The sequence below is a fragment of the Ambystoma mexicanum genome, chromosome 6p (genome assembly GCF_040938575.1).
Source record: "Ambystoma mexicanum isolate Mex_15411 chromosome 6p, UKY_AmexF1_1, whole genome shotgun sequence".
Taxonomy (NCBI): Eukaryota; Metazoa; Chordata; class Amphibia; order Caudata; family Ambystomatidae; genus Ambystoma; species Ambystoma mexicanum.
Window position 1 is genome coordinate 252816507 of NC_090935.1, and position 25538 is coordinate 252842044.

Sequence of the window (25538 nt, forward strand, 5' to 3'; positions counted from 1 at the left end):
ATAATAATAATAATAACATTCCTGTGTAATCCCATACGACGCTATCGGGATGGGGACTCAGAAGCACTGACACTGTTGCCAACGGTGCCGGTGCTTCTGTGACAACTCTTTCTACCGGGGCTGTTGCGCCCGGCAGTCAGACGGAGTGTGGCGGTCCGGAAACAAGGGCCTTTTGGCCTTGTTTTTCCATGTGGTCACCACAATAACTAGTGGCATGACATTGCAGTAAAACATTTTTAAAAAGTTAAGGCCCCATGCGGGAAATCCCTCAGATAAGAAAGCAATGTGTCATTACCTTCAGTTTGAGATCTTTTAACTAGTAGGTCTGAAGTGGTAGAATGCCACAGCTGAATGAGGAGAGTTAGAAGCTATAAGTAACCCGAGAGTACTAGAGTTGCTACAGGTGAGTGACATGTCATTAATCATGTCCAGCCACCTTTCATTGGCAACTCGTATAAATTATAACTATCTATATTCTCTGGGGAAACTAGTTAAAAGAAATAATACCAGCTCTTGGTACCTATAACGTTACAACGTTCATTCATTGACAATGTTTTTTTCTTGAAAAAAATCTAATTGAAAAATATAGGCGGTTGTGAGTAAGGGTATATAAGGGGTGGGGCATTGGGAATAGTGCAAAATTAATACGGGAACCCCCCAAAAAAAAAATGTTCAATGAGTTTTTGGGGGAAAACTATTCTCGGTAAAAAACCATAGAAAAAACACCACTGTTGATCAGAGGATCACATTTTCCAAAGGGCAGAGATGGCAGAACATCAAGTCCCTAAGGGGTCAGGACCTTTCTGAAGTAGAGTATTTAAAGCAAAATAAGCACACCCGTCAGCGCCACAGAAATGTTGTCAAATCCTTAAAGTACAACCTTTATTTGAGAGATAACCAGTCCATGATGAGGATTTTATTAAATTCCAACTCTAGACAATTCTGGGCCTGTATTCACAAATTGGGTGCTAGTAATTCTTCATATAGTGATTCTATTCAAGAACACACTAAGAAATTCACAAACTTTCCAGATTCCCTGGGTGGCTTGGTTGCCCCTGGTCTTTGACCTTGGTAAATTGACGACATAATGTGGGCTATCAACAAACTCAAACCGTCAAGTGTGCCAAGACCAGACAGACTTTCAACTTTTATCTTGAAAAAGGATCCTCTGGTTTGGGTTTACTTTCTTAAACTCCACTTTGATTCCATCTATGAAACTCACATTGTCCCCTCTTCCTGGTCCCAGTCCATTATCATTCCCATCTATAAAAAGGGAGACACGGCTGATCTGGGGAAGTACAGGCGAATCGCCCTGGTTGACACAGTGAGCAAAGTCTACACTGTCCTGCTGCTAAGAGACCTAGTCTTGAGTCAGTCTGACACTTTATCTCGCTTTCAGGTGGGCTTTCAAAAATACATGGGCACATCCCTGAACACCACTGCATTGAAACGTCTATTGCTTAATTGTTAGGGGAGTTTTCCTACATTTGTTGCAACGTTAGTAAGGGAAAAAAGACAAGGTAATCGTATTATCGATGATGGAGCACTCATGCTGTTTTCAAAAAGGTCATACGCTAATGCATTTACTCTGCAAACACATATAGAAAACTTAAAGGGAGGAAAATAAGTGGTTAGTGCAACATGAGCTTAGTTCAAGATTCTAGAGGCGGTTTCTTCGCCTGGCAAGTCTTTTAAGTCCAAAAACGCAACCCTAGCTAAAGGCAGTTCGGAGAGGGCCTGAAGTCTTGCCAAACAGCGAACAATGAAGAGTTTCTGCGGATTTCTTCCAGTGTCTAAAGTTATTGAAGCAGAAAGTTAGCAACTTACAAAGGAGACCTTAAAACAGACTTGAGAAGGAGACACGAGTAGCGGCTTGTGTCAGGGGTGAGAGGGGGTTGCCCTGGTCACATTTACATGCACTCCAATGCTCTGGAGAGACTTTGTGGAATCAGGTAAGCAAAACCTTTTTCCCCACGGTACCCTTGAATTGAAGAAAGTGTTTGTGTTGGCTTCTCTGCGATGTGGCAGCTCTGGACCAGACTTCCGGATTCCTTAGTCTGGTGACGAAAGGCAAGACAATAGACAGTGTCTCTCAGCAGCAGTCTTGAGGGAGAACCGGGAGCACGACTTTCGGCAACTTTTTGGTTTAATCTGCGGTTTTGACGCCTTATCAGCAGCACCAAGAAAAGACACAGATGACCCAGTCAATCTTCGCTTCCTGCAGTCTGACACTCTGGTGAGGGGATCTGGGTGAGTTGGTGAGGGGATCTGGGTGAGTTGGTTCGGATCTCAGCTGTCAACATGGAGCCTTTCATCATGACTCTGAGGGGTTAAGATGAAATGTAGTTGTATCTTTACTTCTCTGGGGTAGTCTTGCTATCACCATGTCTCCTCCCTGCATGACGGACTACTCTGCCTTTCTTTTTTTTGATCAGCATGTGCCTTCATCTTGCACTTGGAAACGGTATCGCCTTCATGTAGTGTTTGATCATTTAAATATTGATCTTCCCATGTCCCTAGGTGAGGCATTCGAGTCCGGATCATTCATCCAAACATGACTTCAGACGGACATTTCCCAGTTGTACTATGAGGAGTATTTCTATAGTCTCTCTGATACAACTGTTGCTCTAATGGACGCTCAGTAAGCTTTGATAATTAAAGAGTGCTCTTAATGTTACCCATAAACCGTTCTACTGTTCCACTGGCCTGAGGCCATAATGGGGAGATCCTTCGATGCTTGAAGCCCAGGTATTCTGCAAATGTTTTAAAATCTTGGCTCATGAACGCAAGTAAATTGTTCGACTTCTCAACTCGTGGTACTTAATATGCCATGAATATACCATCAATTGCATGGATGGCATAAAGCAGCAGTGGATGTCACCATCTGTGTTTTTGAAAACCTAGAACTCATCCATCACCACCAAGACATAATCCGCCCCATGTACAGGACGCAAAAAATAAACTGCCACTTAATTCCATACAGACTGCAGAAGTAGCATCATTTGTAGTGGATCCAGGTACGTGTTTGGTGTCATAACGCAGCATGTAGGGCATTTCTTAAGCGCATCTTCAACTCTAGTATCCAGCTTGGGAACCACACCCAGCTGATACAATCCCTAGATGATCTTCATGTGCAACGTCAATCAATTGCTGGCGTAGTAACATGTGAACAACTATTTTATTACCCTTGAGAAGAATGTCGTCAGCAGTCAGGGAGTGTTCTTTTTTCACTAGCAACAGACTTGATACCTCATCTTTGCAGCGTCACCTCCCGACCTGCCATTTACTTGCCATACTTCCATTTACCTCGTCAGACAGCTGCTTATAACGGAGAATGCAGGGTCGCTCTCATTGCAGCGTGACCAATTTCAGATACCTTAATTTGGCCTGATGTATGATATACCTATCCACAATGGTTGGCTCAATACGCAATGAACCAGATGGATGACGGGAGAGGACTTCTGCAGGATTTGGTTAATCAGAGCTGTGCTGGACTGCGGGTGCCTTGATCTCTGGACAGGAGCTTGCCTAGTGAACAATGCAATGTTTGGCTGTAGTCCCGCTTTCCAGATTACCAGTGTAAGAAGGTATGAATTCAAAGTATTGATTTTAAGTAGAATTCTGGAAGTGCTAGTGAAATCTATTATTGAAATCTCTTCCAGTGAACAAGAAAAGTCTCTTTCTGAAACAGGTTGCCCATCACTGTCATTCAAGTGCTTGGCCCTGGCTTAAGCCATGTCCTGTCCTCCTTCCCACCAGGTGGACCATGCCGGAGTCATGTGTCCCTCACCCACACAAGAGGTCTGCTTTTGTTGGGGGACGTGGCTCCTGGCTAGGCCATCTGCCCATTGTAATTGAGTTGAGCCGCAAACCTAAAAATAGGTACCTCATCAAGTTGTATGTTGCTGAGATTTGCACGTAACTTGCATGCCCCTAGACTGGTTGGAATCCATGCAGATACGTCTCGGCCCAGCCATTATTTGTTTCTGAAGAAATGAATGAAGCTAGTTTTAGAAAACCTGTTTCTAGTAGGATTTCTTAATTGTTGCCAGCTTGCTTTCTCTGAGCTAGAGCAATGACAGTCAGCCTCATTAAGTAATAGCCAGCCATTAAAATACAGCTATAGTGCACTTATTAGGCCACGCCCAGCACCCCGGACCATATCTAGCACTTTTCTAGGCCACACCACCTGTGACAGAATCTGTGAGGGAGTATTAGCTTGAGCATTTTGTATTTCTGGCTGCACAGGAAGGGTTGATTCTCTGCAGAAAAGTGTGTGCTACTAAACAGATATATTTTCCATGTATGCAATTTTGCTAAAAAGAGAAGGTCAGCGATTGCAGCAAGGCTATTTTTCACGCCTTGTGGGTATGTGACATAATAAGAACCCTTCATATAGACGACTCTTGAAAACGTCTTCTGTGCACTGCCCATAGACAACTCAACAGCTGACGTGATTTGGCTACCTTTCAGTTTCATGTACTTCAAATGTGTACATACAGTAGCACCACAGCAGTTTCTCATGAACACTGAATGTGTCATTATTCAAACATCGGACATTCTAAAAAGAGATGCTCAGTACAACACCATATGACTATCACATCATCTATTAATCTTTTCCATAGAATTACATTATTAATTATCTGCAAGAATTGTGTAATTGATAAGTGTTCTATGCTGAATTGTAGCCTTGAGAAACACAAAGATGGTAACACGTGTAGGCTAGGGTAAAGCATAGTGAAATAATGTATGCTCAGGAAATTATCTGGAATGAATTGTGCATGCATATTCAGATTACATTTTCTATCAACAAATCACCTGGGTAAGTGCAATCATTCTGGTTGACCTAATTGTTAGATGTTCAGTATGGAATAGGTAAGGGCAATACCTTTGTTAACCAGGTCTGCAGCTACCCACCTATGTAAACCATTGGAACTGTGACTAACAGCCCAAGCGCACTCCAATCCTGGTTAAACCTCTGTCCCCTTTTCTGCATTTAAAACTACTGCAGCTCATATAAAAAAATAACCGCTAAACTCATGAAACATTTCCACCTTTTGCTGGCAGAGCTACTGTGCCTAATAAAATGAGCGATTGTGCCTAAAGTATAAGCTAGATGTTATCAAAATATATATGAAGGGGCACATGAGGAAAATAAGTTACTTGCATAAGCCAAATTTACTGCTTCTATTTTATTCACCTATATTTTCTTTGCTTGACGAAAAACCTCAGCTGGTGAACACTTGTTACCATGAAACCACCGACTACAAGGGACTCTAGCATCTTTACCTTGGTGAGGAAGAGCAGAAAATGGTCTATTAAAGAGGGAGGCATCCAAAGAACATACACATAAGGCTGAGGAAATCTTCGACAACAGTAATGTATTCAGCCACCAGAAAGTACATGTAAAGATGTTTTTTCAGTTCACCCAGAAGAACCACCAACCAACCAACACACTTCCACGCCAGTTCCAGATAACTATGCACAAAAGGGAGATGGCAAGATTAGACAAATCATGCACAGAAATAATAAGGTCCCTTTCTTGAGGCAACTATTAAAAGGCCCCACAATGTGCTCAAAGTCAGAAGGTGCTACCGTTGACAAAGCTGGTGTTAAGCAAAGAAATACTCTGATTTGAGACTACTTCGAACATGAGGAGCAAATGCCAAACTGCTGTCTAATTGATGAAGCGGACTAAACACGACCGTTGTCTGTTCACTGAGCCTGGCATTGAACGGACAAATACCTGGAGATGTAGTTGAGACATCTCACTTCCTCTGCCTCCCACCCTGATGGGCACCTGTTTGGGCGGCCCTCCTTCACCCCGTGGTCCAAGGGCTTCAGGATCCATTCCATGTAGACATTGGACTACAAGGTAAGCCCTCAGGCTTTTTCTGTGCTACACTACGCTGTGCACGGAGCGCTACCATAATTCTTCTTTAAATCAGGAATTATTGATGGAACTCTTAAGAAGATCTGCATTAAGTGTTTTTCACCGCAGCGACCGCCATGAGAGCATCTTTGTAACTTTCAATCTTGTTTGCTGTATGCTCTGTGACCTTCCATTATGGCCGCTGCCTTTTTTGTCTAGTGTGCTGTAGCTGGCCTCTGTTCTCCCCTGCTCGCCCGCGATTGGCCCTCCATTGAATCATCTTGGCCAATCGGGTGAGCCGGCATGCGAAATGCTGGCCTGCCTTCAAGGCCTGTGGGTAAGGCCCACTGTCTGCTCCTCGTCCGCTTCAGGTCTGTTTCCCCAGCCCCCTCTGGTCCCCTGTGATGCTTGTGTGTACCCCCTACCCCACCTCTGGTCCCCCCTTATGTCCCCCCCCTGCCTTCCATCTCTCTGCTTCCTGCTCCCCCTTCCCCCACCCTCCCCTTCACCTACTCACTGCAGGAGTTGTCTTGACTCCCTATGGTTTACTATCTCCGACCCGTCGCCAATACTTGGATTGACTCTATGGACACATTGTCTTCGGTGCGCACCCTCTCAACTGGTCTTCCCTGGATCTCGTACTCCGGTTGGGCCTGAATCACACTGTGCCCATCGTCTTCCTGAAATCCCAGTCTACATTTCTTGTTCCCTGCAACACTGTTATTGACCTCTGCAATAGTAGTTTGCTCTCCCCTCTCCCTTCTCCCTTCTCCCTCGCTCCCTTTTCTAGGTTCAACCCCCCTGGTTCAAACCCCCTGGCATTGTACTTTGGGCCCTAGAGACAGTTGCCCTACATGAAAACACAGAGGTAATCAGTTTGACTTTTACTGTTTTCTCCATTATTGCCAGCATTGTTCCTCCCGTCAGCTAATACCCAGAGTATAACAATTCTTTCTTTGTGGTCTGTGTCTTTGCACTTACTCGATCTGAATTGTCCCGATCTGAATTGTCCTTGGACTTAGTACGATAGCAACAATTGTTGGTCTCCTCCCCCTCCCATACTTGTTCTCCTCCCCCCTTCCAGCACCATCTGAAATGTCGTCAGGCCTATTACGATAGTCGCTTGTTTTGTCCCTCTCCCTCCTGTCTCCTCCCCTCTCCCTCACCTCTTGTATTATTCCGGCTCTACCAGAAATGTCGTCAGGCCTAGTACAGTAGTCGCCTGTCTGTTTCCCATTGCCTTCCTATCTGTGTCTTAGTGCTTGCACTATCTGAAATGTCGATAGGCTGAGTACGATAGTTAATTTCACATTCCTGTTGTTCATGGCCTGTAAGAATGTCACTGAATTTTACCTGGTTACCTCCCTTGCCTTGAAGCACTTTGAAACACATTGAGTATAGGCGCTATATAAATAAACTATCATATCATATCAACGTTTTTCTTTGCTGAATCCAGTCCTTCGAGTTGGCTGGACTCATCCAGACACCCCAACTAAATCGGCTGTATTCTTCAATATTGAAGTCCACATCGATCCCTCGAGTCACATTGCCTTGACCTGTCACCGGCCTACTCAGAACAACATTACACTCTCGAGCCCATCTCCTTCATCTGTGCACCAGTATAGTGCTTGAATCCAAACTGAGCTTGCAGTATCAAAATGCGACTCAACCGAATGGAAAAACATCTTGAAGTCAGTCTTCACAATGTAAAGAGACTAAGGTAGGAGTCAAAGGCGAGTATAGGCCCCCAACAAAGCTTTTCTAGGTTCAACCCCCCTGGCATTGTACTTTGGGCCCTAGAGACAGTTGCCCTACATGAAAACACAGAGGTAATCAGTTTGACTTTTACTGTTTTCTCCATTATTGCCAGCATTGTTCCTCCCGTCAGCTAATACCCAGAGTATAACAATTCTTTCTTTTTGGTCTGTGTTTTTGCTTTACGGGGTAGGAGTTTTGGTATTTGAATAGCTTGTGTTTGTTTACGTGAAGTGGATATTTTCTCAGAGCTTGTTTGGATACTTTGGTAACTACAGAATTATTGCTGTTTGGAGGATTCCCTACTTGCCGTATATTTTTTGCTTGAACACTAATACTTTCCCTTGGCCTACACTATAATGCCTTGTCCTAGACTACCCTAACAAAGGCAGTACATAATTCACGGTATGTCTGTATAACCTTTTAGCAAGATCACTGCTGTGCCAGTAGCAGTGAAGGACTGAGTATAGCATTTGCAATCCATTGTTCCCCCCCTGTAGTTTTACTGGGCATTAGTCATTTCGTCACAACCCCGGATACATATCTGTGTAACTTGCTAGAGCCCCTCAGTGTCTCTTCCTACTTCAAGCACTGAGTAAACCAAGTACAAATCTGTGACGCAGACACAGGGGATTCAAGGTTTTGGCCATAGACTTTTATTAAACACATGCCTCCCTTTCCCTGCTCCAAGAGGCATTTCCCTACCTAAAGTAAAACTAATGAGTCTATCCTTTGTCAAAATGTCAAAAGCAAACTGTCCTGTGTCCATAGTACTATTCTGACCCTCACATTCTAAAACATAAGTAACTCTAAGCTGAATAGGGCAATGTCTTGGGCCTAGAAAAGTGTTCAAATGTTCCTAAGGAAAATATGGAATTTCTACATAAAAATTCCAAAGTTTTGTAATTCAAGGGCGGCTCCCTTCCCGTGGACATCTCTTCACTCCGCTTGATATCGGTTCTTTAAGTCTCTTAAATCAAAACACAACTGGTATGCACAATATCTTGGCTGGTAGTCTGAACCTTGATAGAATACCTGGTATGCTCTTCTGCCAGGTTTATTTCCCTTCTTGATATATTTTCAACAAAATCTATGATGCAGAATGACTTCCACACAGTTTATGAATGCTTCCCGATATGTCCTGATCAGGACTCTCATGCAATGCACTTTGCATGCCCTCCGACTTGACTTTGCCTGGTATACTCTCCTGCCAGGACCCTTCTCATATGCGTACTGTGCACACTTGACAGTCTCCCACATTTATTCTGGTCTCTTACTTTGAGGAATATTGCATCTTTCGTTCCTTCTCACCGACTTCATCTACTTCTGTTTGGCTTCAATACTGTTGCTGAAATGCCCCGGTGCCCCCGCTTTCCTTAGGTAGACTCATCGGTTCTCTGTGGCTGGCATTGCTTCTCCCGCCGTAGACCTGCAGAAACTTCTCAGCGTCCTGCTTCCCTTCTCTGGGTTCTCCGTCTCCCCCTCGTGGCTTCTGGGTTTCCAACGGCTCTTGCTCGCCAGCTCTGTATCCCTCTGCGTTTAAGCAGCGCAGGAGCTGCTTTGCGTTGCAAGCAAACACCAGGAGGCTGTCCCTCTCACTCTGGCATTCCTGTGTCATACCGTTCTCTGCAGCCTGCCTCTCCGGGTTTCTCTTGTGAGCCAATCGGCTCCCTTGACCTTGCATCCACCCAGCAGTCCCTTGTCTGGCACTGAGAGGACACCATTTCTCCAGCCAGCTTCCACCGGTCAGTGGGTTCAGCGATTTAAATGTCCCGCTGTCCATCATATGCTTACAACAACTAGAGCATGTCTTGCATTCCTAGTCTTCATTGATCCGCATTACTTGGCTCAACTTCCTTGTTTCAGTGCCTTGATTTCTCCAAAAAGAGAAGTCAGTTAATTTGTAGGTAGAGTTTGAAAAAGTAGTCTTGGAAGGCAGGTTAGCTTTTGAAGAACTTGGAGGAAATGGATATTGAGTTGCCCGGTAATCGATCTTCACTACTCCCTGCCTCTTTCTCGTCTCAGTTGATAGTACATTCTCTCAAATGGGAGTTTGGGAAATCGGCAGGGGGAACAGAGGATGGGTGGGTGGGTGTGTGTGTGTGTGTGTGTGTGTGTGTGTGTGTGTGTGTGTGTGTGTTTGGGGGTGGGGGTGGAGGGGTGGTTATTCCATGGATGGCGGTTGGAGTGTTAGTAGATGTGGAAGACCAGAAGGGGAGCTGCTCCTCCCAGGACTCTGCACATGGAACCCGGTAGGCAATAAACCTCATGCTGGTAGGAAACTGCTCTCACATCTGTCTCAAAAAAGCAAATCTTATAACTAGTATACTTGATTTCTGTGATGAGGTAATTTCTTACCATTATTACAGCTTCTTCTTGTTTTAATCTCTTTTCTTCCATTTTCTGGGCCTCTGTGGCTGCTATCTGGAGATGCAGGACATCAAGCATACCACGATCCCTTTCTTTCTGGCTTTGGGCATCCTGCTCTTCTCGCTCTTCCTTCATCAGACGGTCTTTTTCCCATAGCTGGGCAAAGAGATCGTTTTCTTCCTTCTGTTGCTTTTGAAGTTGTTCTTTGATACTAAGTTGTACCAGTCTCTCTGTGCAAACTTCCCGCTGATGGTTCTGTGATAAAAGGGATCGCAACTCTTCACACTGCTCTCTGGAGTGAGGAAAACATGGACAATTAATGTAAATGAGTTTGAATAAAATCTACTCAGGCCCACAGATCATAGATTCAAGTACAGAATAAGAAATCACATTTCATGTAAACTCTTTGCAAAACTATGTACGCAGAGTGACCACTAAATAATAAAATAAATAGAAATTTTAAAAAAATAAAGCCGACTTGAGGAATGATTTGAGGCAATGCGTGAATGAAGAATTGCAAATGCAAGATTTATCAGTTCTAGGATAATGATTTACAAAGTGATTTAGTTTCTAAAGCAAATGTTTAAACTAGGAAAATGCCTTTGTAACAGTATGTAATACATGTAGGCCTCTGTCTTTGGATATTGAGCAACAGCCTGCATAATATTCAAATAACTGTCATATCAGACGTAAAAGCTCACTTAAGGAAATTGTTGTTGGGAAGCAAGTCCAACGTCCCAAACATGAGAGAAAGTACCAGCTAAGAACCTCTCTAACACAAGACATGAATTACACAGAAGGCCAATTAACCAGCTATCGCACACAACATATACAGCTCATGTGAAGTTCACAAAGGGATAGATACGTTTCTGAGAACATTCCATGAAGAAATACAGACAGACAGGTACAGTAGAAACGCACATCAAGAGTATAGTCCATGTGAGATGACAGAGCGAATACTGTGCAGTAGAGCATTAGGTTGAACATACATGTGTAAGCAGAGCAAGGTACCATGCGTACCCCAGGCAGTAAAAAGAGCTCCTATTAATAATACTGCAGGCAGCAAGTTCAAAATATAGTGTTAACACATCAAACATATATAACAGTACAGCCTAGGTGCAAAAGCAGTCTCCTGGGCCATTTAGAATTAGTAGGCCGCAGGAATACATCGATTCTATACCGAAAATACATTTAACTTAGGTCCATCTTAGAAAGAGGAACGTACAAGGTTAGAGGCATCGGAAGACGGGGTCAAAAGCTGCACTGCGATTGGTCAGGACAGAGGCCCAGCTCATTTCCAAACATCAAGCAAAGAAGCAAGGACACAGTCAAATGTTGCAACTCTGAGCAGACCCCATGAGGGAAGATGTAAAAGCCACACGGATTGGCTAGAGTAGAGGGTTTGGGAGGTTCCCAAGCCGTAGAGTGCAACATATAACAAATAATGTTTGTATCCATTACTTTAGAAACTAACAAAAAGAAAGAAGGCCACAGCTCGGTGGGAACAAGGCAACGTTCAGAAGTGTGCACAGAACCAAGTCCGGCAGAAGACATACATTGGCCCTGGTCGGAAAACATCCACCAAGGAGTGGAATCACGAGTACCAAATAACATGGGCACCTTAACTAAGAATATAAAGAAATAGGTATTCATGACCACTAAAGCAAGAAGGTGATTGACCAATGTAGGAAAAAGGGAATATATTAAAAGCTCCAATACTTAAACTAAATATGTTCATAAAAGTTAAGACCAGTCGCGCACACCTACAAATAAATTCACAGTTTAGGTTTACACATGGTCCTGTAACAAAGTGCTAAGAAGCACACCCTACAAAGTCATGTAGTTCCATAATGAGAAAGTAAGGAGATGTGCTAAAAAGTGCAACATGTTTCCAACGAGAAGTCACAATATTAACTGGCAGTTGAACAGTCACCCCAGGCTGAGAACCATCACATCATGCCAACCTTTTGGGTCTTGTGGTAAACAGATGAGGTATTCCTTTTTGTTGCCACAACTTTCACACCTCACAAAGTGATTGGTTAATTAAGGTGGCGGGATCCCACTCATGAACACTCAAGGCGACACAGCCAATGAACAACTTAGTTGCATGTTGAAAAATGCTAGCATGTCTTATCCAATTAAAACTGGAGAAACTGGTTGACCCCACCAATAGATCATTGTCAAGAGGAAGTCATTAGCATGGTCACGAGGGATAGGATAGGCCAATAGGACCAGGTATTGTACAGAATCCCTTATAGAATAACAATCACTGTCCAATCAGTGAATATGAATTTACATGTATTTTGAAACAAAGTGTAAAACGTTACATCACCACTCACTATATAAACTGCCATTTAATGATGTAATGTTGAATGATTAGTGAATTGTTCCTGGTGAGGCTGCATGTAATACATTTTTGTTTTTCTTGCTTCTTGTGCATTTTTATTGGCTCATCGGATTATTTGTTATACGTCTCGGGTTATGGGCCTTCCTTAAAAGGGCTAAAAAATAATTTACGAAAATTATGATATGGATCTGCTGCAAGATTGCAAGCTAAAATGGCAAATCAAAAATGTTGCTCACCATATTGACACTGGTACTCTTAGTCCATAGTCCCCTTTCCTCCATACTTTTGGTATGTTCCATGGAATAGGGGAAACTGAGATCATCATATCATTCTTATGTAGATAAGCCCCAAAGGCCACTAAGTAGGTCCTACAGAAGTTAACACAGACTCCTGATTCTGTGCAATCCGTAATGGAAGTCAAGATGTGATCCCTGGAGGCTTCCTGAGCATACTTTTTTGTCGCTAGACACCAAATGGCAGAAACATGTCCACTTACTAGTGTATTGAGCCCTAGGGCTGCCATTCCTGGCCGCTTTGATGAGTCATTTCTGTCTGACAGACCAATGAACCAATGACCATATACTTATTTATCAGGGACAAAGCCGACAATGACAGAGATTGAGGGTTGTGGTGAAGTACCCTTCCCTGCAGTTGAGGAAGTGAAGGGAAAGCATAAAGTTTCTAACCATCCCAAGGAAGTAGAATTGCATCTCCAAGAGAGTCTGGGCCCTCCCTTTCCACAGTGTGAATTTTTTGTTTTCGTAGATTGAAAATAGATCCACCACTAGCACGCCCCATATCTGGAAAAATTGAGGTAATGCTCTGTGGTCGATTTCCCATTCATGAGGAGTGTTGGTCCTACGACTCTGTGCATCCATCCCGATTTTCTTCTCCCCTAGGAAATGGGTTGCCACTGGCGATATTGCATATCCGAGACACCAGGTCGAAATCTCCATAGCCAGACCCATCTCCCAGCTAACTCTGGTAGAAAAGCCTTCATGTTAAGAAAAATAGCTTTAATTTCCAGATAGTTTATATGCCAACCTTGGATGTCCAGCTCCCGTATCGCCAAGGTGTCTAGTACAGCCGCCACCCGACAAGGCACGGATCTATTGCTAGTTCCCTCGTCGGTTGAGGGGGCGTGGAGGGCACTCCCATAGTAAGGTTCCCCTCTTCCAGCCACCAATGGAGATCCGGTGTAAAACTTAACTATGTCCCAGACTCCATCTTGGGACATTCTAACAGAAGAGAGTAGTTCTCCTGGCTCTTCTTCATTATCTGTATCAGGGTCTGGTGTGGGCACTTGTCTCACTGTAATTTGAGATCACGGCTGGCATTGTCGAAACCACCTGGCTGGGTATAATCTCCACCCTGGGCTCTTTAAAAAAAGCATTGCATGTCTGGCCTTTGAAGAAGATGCTTAAATCTGGTAAACAGCTACCCATCCCCAAGACCTGGGAGGGTCATGTGACTGCCCCAGTGGTGCAGAATGGTTGATATGATAGGGCCTGGGATGTAGATCCCCCAAATGGTATGTGAGCCATCTCCAATTACCAACAGTCAGTAACCAGGTATGGTTCCCGTGACAGCACAGTCCGCATTAAGCAGTGCTCAAAAGCATGTGTCTGCGCTTCTTGTGTCTTTGTTTCCATACAGTTGTTGGGTTTTGTGAGAATACAAAAATAAATGCAGTTTGCAACTTGCCCTCAGCTTGGTGGCGAGCGTTTTTTACTTTGTGTCTCCTGTGCCCATGCCCTTGTTTGCACGGGGCTGAGGCATAGGGTTCCTCCGAGTTCTCCATTCTATCTGCCTGTTTGGAGCCTGAACAGGGAATTTCCTCGTAACGAGGCCATGGAGCAGGACGTTTGTCTTTCCCGTGAGTTGCTGAACATGCACAGGGTATCACACTTAGAAATACCTTGTCAGGTATCTGTTTTAACCTGCGTTCAGCCAAGAGTGGCAAAATGCACGGTGCAGGAAATGCATGTGTGCTGCCAGGGGTGTTCCCCTCCTGGGCCGTAGCCCCCTACATGTCCAAAACCCCCTACTGGGACCTCAGGCCTGTGCCTTTTTTGCATTTGGTAGCAGGGGGGAAAAGGGACATTTTGACCTCTTATGTACTGGGTGAGTCCCCTTAGGCTGTCCGATGCATGGTGCACTTGTAAAAAAAAAAAACAGAATATCTCTTCCCATTGATCTTGACGCAATTAATTCTTGATCTTCCTTTCAGAGGTAATCACCAAAAGCAGCCTCCCTAAAGCGGCCCCCAGCATGTATGCCTATAAAGAAGAGAACAAAGAGAGGGAGCAAACGCTCATTGCAAGAGTGCCAAGTGTGTGAACTTTCCAAACACAAACACAGAGCATGTGGGTCAGAGGAGGAGAAGCTCTATGGCCACCCCGGACACCTCCAAAACCCAATGGGCATGTGGAGACATATTTTTGATGCCGAACAAGGCTAGGCTGGTGATCGATTCCCCGTCCCGTCTATGGAGAAAGAGACTGATGGTTGCACGCGGAGGAGGTACCTAGTGTGGGATGCAAGGGCATGCTCGCACTGAACAAAGTTCTATTATGCGTCTCAGCAATATAATCCGGTCCCGTCCCCTGTTCCGAGGGACATCCGAAAAGAGTATGGAGGAATGGGGACAGGACATGAATAGAGTACTATTGATTCAGAAGATACAAGTAATCCAAAAAAGGACTTCCATATCCAGCATTCAAGACTTTCTTAAATTTAAGGAAAAAAGAAAATCTAATAAAATAAATGTAACCCTGCACTTGCAGTGATCAAAATCAAATGAAAATTTAGTTTGCAGTAAAGCAGCTGAAACTTGAAAACCTAGAAGGCCCAAAAATCACACAATCCTCTATGTGCGATATATTAACTCTTGGTTTCCACCAATCCCTAGCTGCCTCCACTGCATTGTGAAAACCTTAACCCTTCCTTCCAAGAGAATATTTCCATACAACAGGGTCAGCGAGAGGGGAGAGAAAGGGGGGTATAGGGCTCACTCTCAACCTGGGGCAGGAGTCCTGCCAGTGCGTTTGCTAGAGCACACCTTTACAGAGGCAGATTGAGGGAGTTGGGAGGGCCCAAGTCTCTGGCTACACTTGCAGAGTACCACTTTAGATCATACCAGACCTGCCATACTAGATGCTTGCCAGTGTTTTCTCTCTGGCCTTTCAGGACCGCCGAGACCAGAATTCCTTACAGAGGAGAATGGAACATACAATCCACCAGTGAGAGAAGCAGCAGCAAACATCAATCCAGCAGAACCTCGCTCATGGAAGAGGGGCAATCCATATGCTTATCCAACACAGAATATTACCTTTGAAAAACACTGACTGCAGTCAGCCACCATTGCGGTACTCCGGTGGACCGGTGTTCAAAAAAGGGGTGGGTCTTAATTGGTTCTTTATTAATTCTCATTGCAGTAACACAGCCCCCGAGAAAACAGCAGAGGCTGAGAGCCAATGGAAAGGGGAGAAAGAGGATAAAATGGGACAGGAAAAATGAGGGAGTATGGTTGTTCTGGTGAGGACAAGGGAAAAGAAAGCAGACTAAGGGAACAGGAGGACAAAGGACGCTGGAGTGGTGCGTGGAAGTGAATTACAAAGAGCATCTGCAAGGTGGGGTATTGGTTGGAGAGAGAAAGTGGTACTTGGATGTGAGTGTGTGTATGGTGAGTGAAGACAGTGACTAAAGTGCAAGCATAGGAGGAGAAAGTGAGAGTAAGAGCAAGGTGAAAGACATTGAATGAAGATTGACTGTGATAAGGAGGTTTGGAGTGGACTGCAGAGTGAGGGTACTGGTAAGATGGGAAGAGAGTAGAGAACAGTAGAGGGAGAGGACAGTAGTAGAGAGGAGTGTGGAGATTAGTGTGAGTGGAGAGTACTGGAGAGGAGAGCGGAGAGAAGAGGTAGTAGATGAGGGAGTGAAGAACATCTAAGTGGAGATAAGAAAGCACTGTAGAAATAAGGGGAAGGAAGGATAGAACATCTCGATGAGGAGTAGCAGGGTGTGAGAGGAAAAGTGGAGTGAGACCTGGGTGATTGGAAGGCACCAATTCCTGTTATTATTCTTCTTGTGGGACCCCCAAGATAGGATCCACCTATAAGACACCGGACAGAGAATGAGAGATAAGGTGGTTGCCTTTAGGCCCTCACCACTAGCTAGCCAGCCAGTCTCTAGAAAGTAGGGATTACCGATCTCTAGTGACCACCTCAGGATTTAAGGAAGTCATGGGAGGAGAGGGGGAGAGGGACGGTGAGAGAACGAGAAAGAGACAGAGAGAGAAAGAAAAAACAAGAGATAGAGAGATGGCCCTTAGCTGGACCGTGTTAAAATAATATTGAATAAATACTGTGGTAGATCAGACAGAGGAGACTGACAACCTGACATTCTTAAAGACTCTCACATTTATTAAAGTAAAAGAAAATGCCTCACCCAGCCCTGCGTCTAAGGTGTAGTTTCCCTAATCCACAAAATAACAAAAGGGTGCTCATCAGGACGTCTTACATAAATCAACCTAGTCGTCTGTTCAAACATGCGCTACCCTACTAGCTCGCCCCAACACTAACAGGAAAGAATTAGCCTAGAGAAGCGTTTTTACCAAATGTCTCCATTGAATCCTCTTCTCTTGGGTTTTTCCAGGGCCTTAGCCTGCTCTTACAGTTAAAAAATAAAGTTCAAATGTCTCTTGGTTTCTCTCCTGGTTTCTAGACCTTTTTCTAGTTGTACAGTTTAGTGCAACATGTCAGCTTGAAGCTAACTCCCACCCCTCTGTATGAAGGGCAGTGAATGTCATTTCTGGGACAACTGTTTGTCGTAGGCACCCCCCTGCAAGAGGGCCCCCTTTCCGAGGGAAGAAGTATGTGATTTGATGGAGACAAAGTCTGTTCTCACCAACAGAAACTTCAAGGGACACCTGGGCTTTGATCAGGAGCCACAGAGAGCTCAATTAACCAGAGAGACACTTTGATCCACAATAGACAGGAAGATGGTTGGGACTTAGCAGTACACGTTGTTACCCCTTACCTTACCTGTTGCAAAGCACGCTGGTTATGACCTGGCCAATAGCCATCAGGAAGTGTTACCTAAAGATGTGCCCCCAACTGTAAGAAACAGAGATCCAGTTTACTCCGTGAATACAAGTTTGTGTCATCATGAGAAAAGTCACGAGTGGAATCTAGGTACAGTATCAGATAAAAATAGCATCAGGGACAGAGAATGTACGGAACCCATTATAGAGATGGAAAAAAGTGCAAACATGGAGGTAGTAAACCCTAAGGTTTTAGACCTAAAGAGTCACAATAATGGGAATGTACAAGAAGAGGCAGTGAAATGGATCAGAAGAAATGCTGGGGACGATGAAGGCTAAGAACCTTAAGTGATTTCAATCCGGCACTTCACCTAAGTCGAAGCCTAGCGTGGGATGCACAACTTAAACCCTTAATTATTTATTTGCGTCTATAAGTTCTTATATTCTGAACGATGTACCACTTATATCACGCCCCTCTCTTTTAACCATCCCCCCCCGGTCATACTGAACCAGGAAGCAGGCTGGTTTGCAGAGTTAAAATATTTATGTATTTTCACAATATAATCAAACTATTTTAATGGTTATACAATGATCACCAATGGGGTGATGTCACACTAACAATCTCTTTAATCACAAGGAGTAATGATGAGCAAAAACAATGCAGCACAGCAATAATACTTGTGTGGGTATGTTTTCAATCAAATGGCAATGTGATTACTCTTTCCCCCTGCACGCCTCTGAACCCCCCAATATGCAATGTAGAGATATAGGAGGAGAATAAACAGGTTTCAGGAATGCAGGATTCAAGCAAAAATATCAAACCCAATTTCCCGCCAGCAAACACAAGAGAGAAACAGGAATGATTGGCAAAACTGTCAAAATGGTTTTTAAAGTTGGATTGAAATGAATATATAAAACACTAAAAATGTTCTAAATCACTAGAATTGTTGGAATTCTAATGGGAGCCGCTTAATCTGGGTGCAAACAAACACTAGCAATGATTTGAGAGTAATGAGAAAACTTAATTTTGAGGTCGGGTGCAATGAAAAGCTATTTCACACGTTATAGATTTTGCCAAAACGAAAAATGTGCGCGGTTATCGCGATCGCAGGAAAACTATAAGGATTTGAGATGCGGTTTTGTGTTCTCTAGAAAGCTTAGGATACAAGCAGACACTTAAATTTCGTTTGAAGAAGTTATGAACGTTTTTGTGGAGGTCGTTTTTTATAGATAGAGGCAAATAGTAAAACAAACATGAGTTTTTTTTTTTATTCCATTTTTAAAAAAGTTTTCGGAACAACAACCGGGTTATTCAAAACACAACTTCTGGGCAGATGCCCACAACAAATAAAGCAATAACACATTGTACCTAAGAATTTTTCTCCCAACCTCCCCCCATCCCCCTAACCCATTGTCTTGGGAATCTCAATCCGCTTGTCCATGCTAAACATTTCGGAGCAGCTCTGACCGGGCTCAAGGTCGTCAGTGATGAACCAACTCTTCTGGTTCAGAGCCGGTTTGTTCAGTATCAAGGCGTGTATTGGGCCGGGTCAAGGGCCCCTGGGGGTCTTCGGGCAAATCTCCCCTATTGGTAAACACCTCATTAAATTGCAGCCAGTCAGTCTCTATCTGAGCACTCGCGCCATGTATTGCTGCCGTAAGCCTTTCCATAAAGTAAATATCCTTGGCCACTGCCACCCATTCTCTTCTCGTGGGAAGGGCAGGCCTTTTCCAAGTTCTTGCCCTGGCCGCGAGCAATAGTGAGTGTGTGAGATCTGGTAATTTTTCCCAATGCTCATCTTTCTGCTGCAGACCAAATATTATCAGGATTGGGTCTAGTAGAAATATCCCCTCCCCCCGCCTCCTTGAGCCAGCTAAGCACTTCCTACCAATAGGCTTGGACCTTCCTACATGACCACCACATATGCCAATAGTTGGCTCTCTCCCCACATCCATGCCAGCACAATGCGACTACATCCGGGAACATCCTCGAAAGGGTGATCGGGTCATACTGCCACCTGCGAAGAAGTTTGATGGCGTGTGTCTTATATTGGCAGGAGATTCATGTTTTAAATGATCTGCTACATAGTCGCCCCCAGAGACTGTCCCCGATTTCATAGCCCAGGTCCTTCTCCCATTTCCTCCCGAGGCTTTTGGTTGTTCCCTCCCGGGGAGCCAAGAGAGCAGTATAGAGGAGTGAGATAAGCCCTTTCATTTCCACATGGGTGTCTAAGATTTACTCTACAAGGGTGAGTTTTCTTTGTAGTCACCCTCTTCCCGTGTCCCTTCCCTTCTAATGCCTTCTACATTGTGCCCAATATCGGGTGTTCCCTGATTCTTCTTGGGAGATTTTTCGTTGGGACCCATATCCATTCTCCCACCGTGACTGGGCTCTGGAGTGAGTTCTCAAGGTAAACCCATTGTTTGTCCGGGTCCTCTCTAAGGTGTGGGGCCAGAGCCCCGAGTTGGGCTGCTCTGTGGTACGTGCGCAGGTCTGGGAGGGTGACTCCTCCTCTTTCTTTGGGAGAGGGTGAGGCTCTTGTATCCTATTCTAGGTCTTTGGCCCTGCCATATGAATTTCACTATACGCTTTTTGACTTCTTTTAGGTGGTCTTCCGGGGCCTCTGGCGGGAGCATCTGGAAAAGGTATAGGACCCTGGGAAGGAGGTTCATCTTTATGGCGTTTATCCTTCCCATCCATGAGATTTGCCCCTTACCCCATCCCTCCATATCCTGATACAATTTGTCGAACAGTGGGGGGTAGTTCGCCTGGTTTAGGTCCTCGTGGGGTCTGACGATGTTAATCCCCAGATATTGTATCCCTTCAGTGCAGATTTGGAGTCCCAGGGGAGCCATCTTACCCAGATTTCTTTCTGTGTCTTGTGCGAACAGGAAGATCAGTGACTTGCCTATATTGACCCTGAAGCCCGAGAAGAGACTGAAATGTTCTATAACCTGTAGGGCGGCTGGGACTGATCTTGTGGGTTCCCTCAGATGTAGCAGGATTTAGTCTGCATAAAGGCCCAGCTTAAAAGTCCGGTCTCCCACGTCTATGCCACGAACCATCGGGGAACCTCTAGATATTCTGCGAGTATTTCCATGGTCATGGCAAACAAGAGCGGGCAGAGGGGACAGCCCTGCCTAGTCCCCCTCTGGAGACCGAAGACGCGAGAGATGCGACCATTAACCGTAACTCTCGCTGTAGGATCTACATATAGGGCCTTGATGGCTTGCCTGATCCCCACTCCAAACCCCAGTTTCGAGAGGACTCCATGTAGAAATCCCCAGTCCACCCGGTGGAACACCTTTTCAGCGTCGATGACCACCAGGACCGGGGTGCCCCCCTTTGGGGCTGCTTCCCTCATAATGTGCAGCGTTTTACGGAGTGTATCCGCCCCCTGCCTCCCCTGAATAAAGCCTACCTGATCGCAGTGAATCAGTCTTGGCATATGGCCATCAAGTCTCGTAGCAATTCTCCTGGTGAATAGTTTTGCATCCACGTTTAGGAGGGAGATTGGTCTATAGGACCGACAGTCAGCCGGATCCTTTCCCTCCTTCGGTATTACTGTGATTAGTGCTTTACCGAAGGACGGGGGTGCCCTCCCCGTCACCATGATGTTAGTAAATAGACCAGCCAGGAACCCAGCCAGTTTACCCCCAAAGGCCTTATAGAAGCCTGCAGTGAACCCATCTTCACCTGGGGCCCTCCCCAGCTTTAGACCTGATATTGCCTTGAGGACCTCCTCTTCGGTTATTGGGGAGTCTAGGGCCGATGCTTCCAAGGTACTGAGAGCGGGGAGAGCAAACCCTTCGAGATATGCCTCGAGTGCCACCTCCTCAGCTTCTCCTTCCCTTCCATAGAGGGTCTCATAGAACCCAGCAAATTTCTCGGCTATTCCTTCCGGATCTGATCATTCCCCCATCTTCCCCACCTGCAATTCTTGCCACCCATCTGTCCGCCTGCTGGCTTCGGAGCTTGGACGCCAACATGGCGTCGGCCATATTGCCTTTTTTGTAATATCTTTGATGCAGGTGTTGGAGGGCCGCTACGATTTTGCCCATCTCAAGTTCTCTAAGCTCTTGTCTCTTCCCCCTTGTCTCCCCCAAGGTCGCTCTCCCTCTCCTCCTCCCTCTTCCCTTCGGATCTCTCCAGTGCTATTATCTCAGACCGCAATCTGTGGGTCAGGAGAGTCCTTATCCGTTTCTTGGAAGCCCCTTCCCCGATCAGTCTGCCTCTCCAGGTTGCCTTTGCCGCTTCCCATACAGTCTCTGTGCTGACCTCTCCCGTGTCATTCAGCTCAAAATATTCTCTGATTGCCGTGCCCATCTCCTCCCTAAAGACTGCATCTCGGAGTAGGAAGTCATATTTCCATGGGGATTGCCTGGGTTTCAGACCTAGGATACTAAAGTCTGACCAGACCAGATCGTGATCCGACCAGCTGACTGGGCGGATGTCACAGGAATCCACTCTGCTCATGTTCTGATATCCTGTGAAGAGATAATCTATTCTTGTCCTAGTACCATGGACTGCAGAGTAGAAGGTATACCCCTTTGTGGTTGGGTGTAGTTCCCTCCATATGTCTACCAACCCATACTCCCACATCAGGTCCCGAAATTTCCCAAGTGGTCGCCTCCCCCCTGCTACCTAGTGGAACGGCCTCTCCACTATGCTCCAGTTCCCGGTTCGCCCACATATTAAAGTCCCCACCCAGCAACAGAAGACCTTCAGCTTTGGCCATTATCTCTCCCATTGCTTCTTGGATGAATTCGATCTGGCCCACACTGGGGCAGTATATGACCGCTAGGGTGACTCTGGAGTTGTGTAGATTTCCCGATACCACCAAGGATCTCCCATCCTCCCTTCCCCACTTGGTTATTTCTGAGAGCCTCTGGTTTCTGTGTAGTATGATCCCAACTCCGCCCCTCTTGGTGTATGCGGATGCCCAGAAGGTCTGGCCTACCTGTGATCCCGGGATGGCCCTCTCCTCCCCCTTCACCGTTCTGGTAAAGATGCGCTTTTAAAAGACAAACAGGATTCTTTACATTAGGGATGGACTATGAAGATGCAAACTACACAACAGCACAGCCACCAGCCCAGGACGTCTCTGGATGGTTTTGCCTGCCGAGACGCTCGCCTTCTTCAGATGAAATATATATCAGCGCAAAGATCGGTTTAACCCTAGTAGTACAGAAGATAATAGGGATGAGATAGAAAGTTCAGGCAGTTCAAAAATATTCTAACAATGCAGTTCTGGATATCATGGAGGATGGGTTTGGATAAGGATGACTATGGACAGTACATATGCAAGTGACAGTCCTATACCAAGGATACTCACTACTTTGAACAGAACCGTCAGGGATTCAGGTCAGTCAAGATTTCTGGACAGGAATTCTGCTGGGCACACCGGACTGGACCGCAAGGTGCTCTGGTCTGCAATTAGCAAGGCGCTCTGGTCAGCGCACGGTAGGACTGGACTGGATCTGCAATGGCTCTGGTTCACAGCTATCTGAGTTGTGTCTTTGGATTCTGGCAATAATGCTTAGCAGGAAAGCAGTTACAGCACAGCCAGGCTGTTCTTTGGTTCCCCTTAGATGTCTGGGGTAAATTCTGGTTTCTGGAATTTTTAAGGCCCAGCTGAGAATGGTTCAGCTTTGGAAATGGGCCTTTCTGCTTGCCAAGTTTCTGGAGTCTGGAGTAAGGGAGATGTCAGGTCCTCTGGCAGGGTGCTCTGCCAGCAATCGGTTGGTGGGTGAATGTGTGTGTAAGCCCTCAGCTGTCTCTATTTATTCATTTAATAAAGGGGCGTGTATGCTGAATTATCCTAAGTGCACCCCCTAGGTAGGCTATTGGCTGGAATCCGCCCTCTCCCTTGATTGGAGGAGAAAACAGTGTGTCATCATGATGATGTGGTTTTATGGGGCAAAACATCCTCCCCTTTGCCTTTTGAACATGAAATCTACTTTTCATATAATACACATTTACAGTTTTACAAGCTTTATAAGAATAGCATATCTAGATCACATATTTTGGGGAGCAAATATTCGTCCAAGCCCCGTTGCTGTGTGATCTTGGATCTAGATTTGACAGACTTTCACACTTTTTGTCCGGGACACAATGTCCGATTTGTCCAAAAATTGGTACATATGTGCGCATTACCTATGGGCATAAGTGTGTGATGTTTCAGGCTTCTGACAAATACATTTGCTGCAAAACCCGAATGTTCACTGTGCCTTCCCAGAACATCGCACAGAGCTCTGCCATCTTTTAAAATGTGCACCCAAAATCACATTAACAATGCTATTAATTCTATCATTTTTACAAATTCGCACAGTCCTTTAATGAGTCTTTTTAAAAAATATGCTTTCTGTGCTTGTGAATCCACAAGTAACTTTCTGTCCCCGCCTCCATTTCCTCCTGGCAGGTCTGAAGCAAACCGCCCCATTCCTTCTGGGAAAGGCCACTTTTGACACTTCACAATCTGCATATCCTTTCAGCCAAGGAAGGTCCATTCTCCACTTCTCCTGCAGCCCAAGATCTCCTCCCCTGACTTGATTCTTACAAAGGTATGACTTCCTGGCCTTGGTGGGAAGCAGGAGAGAGATGTCTTTTGTTGGGGGAAAGCTGTGGAACTGGTTTGGGTAGCTTTGAGTTCAGCTTAAATTCACTATCATTTTCTTACATTTTTCTTGCTTTAAAACAAAACTTGCAATTTTCACACAAGCAGCTAGACTCTTATTCCAGCTTCTAAATCATGGAAATTAAATAGTTACAACCTATGTTCCTCTTAATACCAGGTCACTTAATTTCCAGACATTTGATTTCAATTGCACAAGTTTAAGCTTCTGATGCAACTAATGACAGCTGTCATACAGGCGCCGTTAGTACTGCGCCCATATTTTGACAGATTTTCACAGGCAGGCACACTTTTTACTGTGGATATTTTGATGACAGATTCCACTTCCCAGGACATTGTAGGTTTATATTGATTTCTTAAAGGAGGTGATGGGTAACACCCATCAAGGATATTGGAGGTTTTGTGGTGTTTTGGACCGGTATTTTGTATTTTCAGCAACCAAGAAAAAGGGATTTAAGAACAATTTCCGGGTTTTCTTCAGTAAAGCACTGCCTTTCATGCAGTTTAAATTTTTACTTGGTAGGCAGCCCAGTGGCATGTTTCAGCAGTGAGGTCTCCGTTCCACCACTGACACACGCAAGGTAGATTTGGCAGCCATCTTTTTGTGCTTGGTAGAGCACAATTTCCTTAGGTTTTGGCACGCATGGGGTTTTCACGGCCCTATTGCTGATTCCCGTGCCACCAGCACACAGTGATGCCGCAGGGCAGAGCAGAGTGGGTTAAAACATTCCACAGAACGCCAATACAAATGCTCTGGGTAATGGGATGGGACACATCGATACTAGTCACGAAGTGGCCCCTGTCGGTGAAAACAAGAGACGAAGCTCAGGGAACAATGATGATAATCTTAGAAAGCCAGTCTATCAAGACCTACCTAGCCTCACAATGAGATACATATTGAGGGAGGTAGGTCCATATTCTTTGAATCGCCCTTATATTTTTATTCACAGTGATTTCAGAATGATGATTAATTTCGTCAGTGGATATCTCATTGGTGGTTTTCATACACAAGCAGTTGTCCACCCAGTGGCCCCCTCACCCATTATGGAGGACTCGAGGAGCCAGCTCATTGAAACACTGAGCTGCTTTTTTCCAGCTGAGGGAGTGCTCCTGGGCTGGCTGAACTGTCAAAGGGAAACAATGTTTCCCTTTGACAGTTCAGTTCCCCAAGCGCACATGCTCACTGCGCCATGTAAGGCTGGGGGTGTTTTGCTTCGCCAGCCTTGCATAGCTCATTACAAATGCTGGCTGGGGCACTGCATGTCTGTATGTGCAAGTGGGTGCTTCTGCACGTCCTTGCACATACAGAGCAACCTGAAGCGAGGCTTTTCAGAACCCACGCGCAGTCCCCAGAAGAAGGTACGTTTATGTTCATTTATTTTTCTTTTAAATATGTGTATGGGTGCGTGTATGCTTGTGTTATGAGTGAGTGCATGGTGATGGGTGCTTGTATGAATGATAAGAGTGACTGCTGTGCGAGTGTGCGAGTGTGTGTGTTTTTGGCCATTGAGCTGA

At 45.2% G+C, this 25538-nt stretch overlaps 1 protein-coding gene across 1 annotated transcript in view; it reads right to left on the bottom strand.

The window, feature by feature from the left end:
* Positions 1-25538, bottom strand: part of CFAP53 (cilia and flagella associated protein 53) — a 218303-nt gene that overhangs the window by 120050 nt on the left and 72715 nt on the right. The window contains exon 4 of the mRNA XM_069626967.1: positions 9986-10289. Within this exon, the coding sequence (XP_069483068.1) occupies positions 9986-10289 (304 nt within the window). The remainder of the gene's footprint in view (positions 1-9985; positions 10290-25538) is intronic.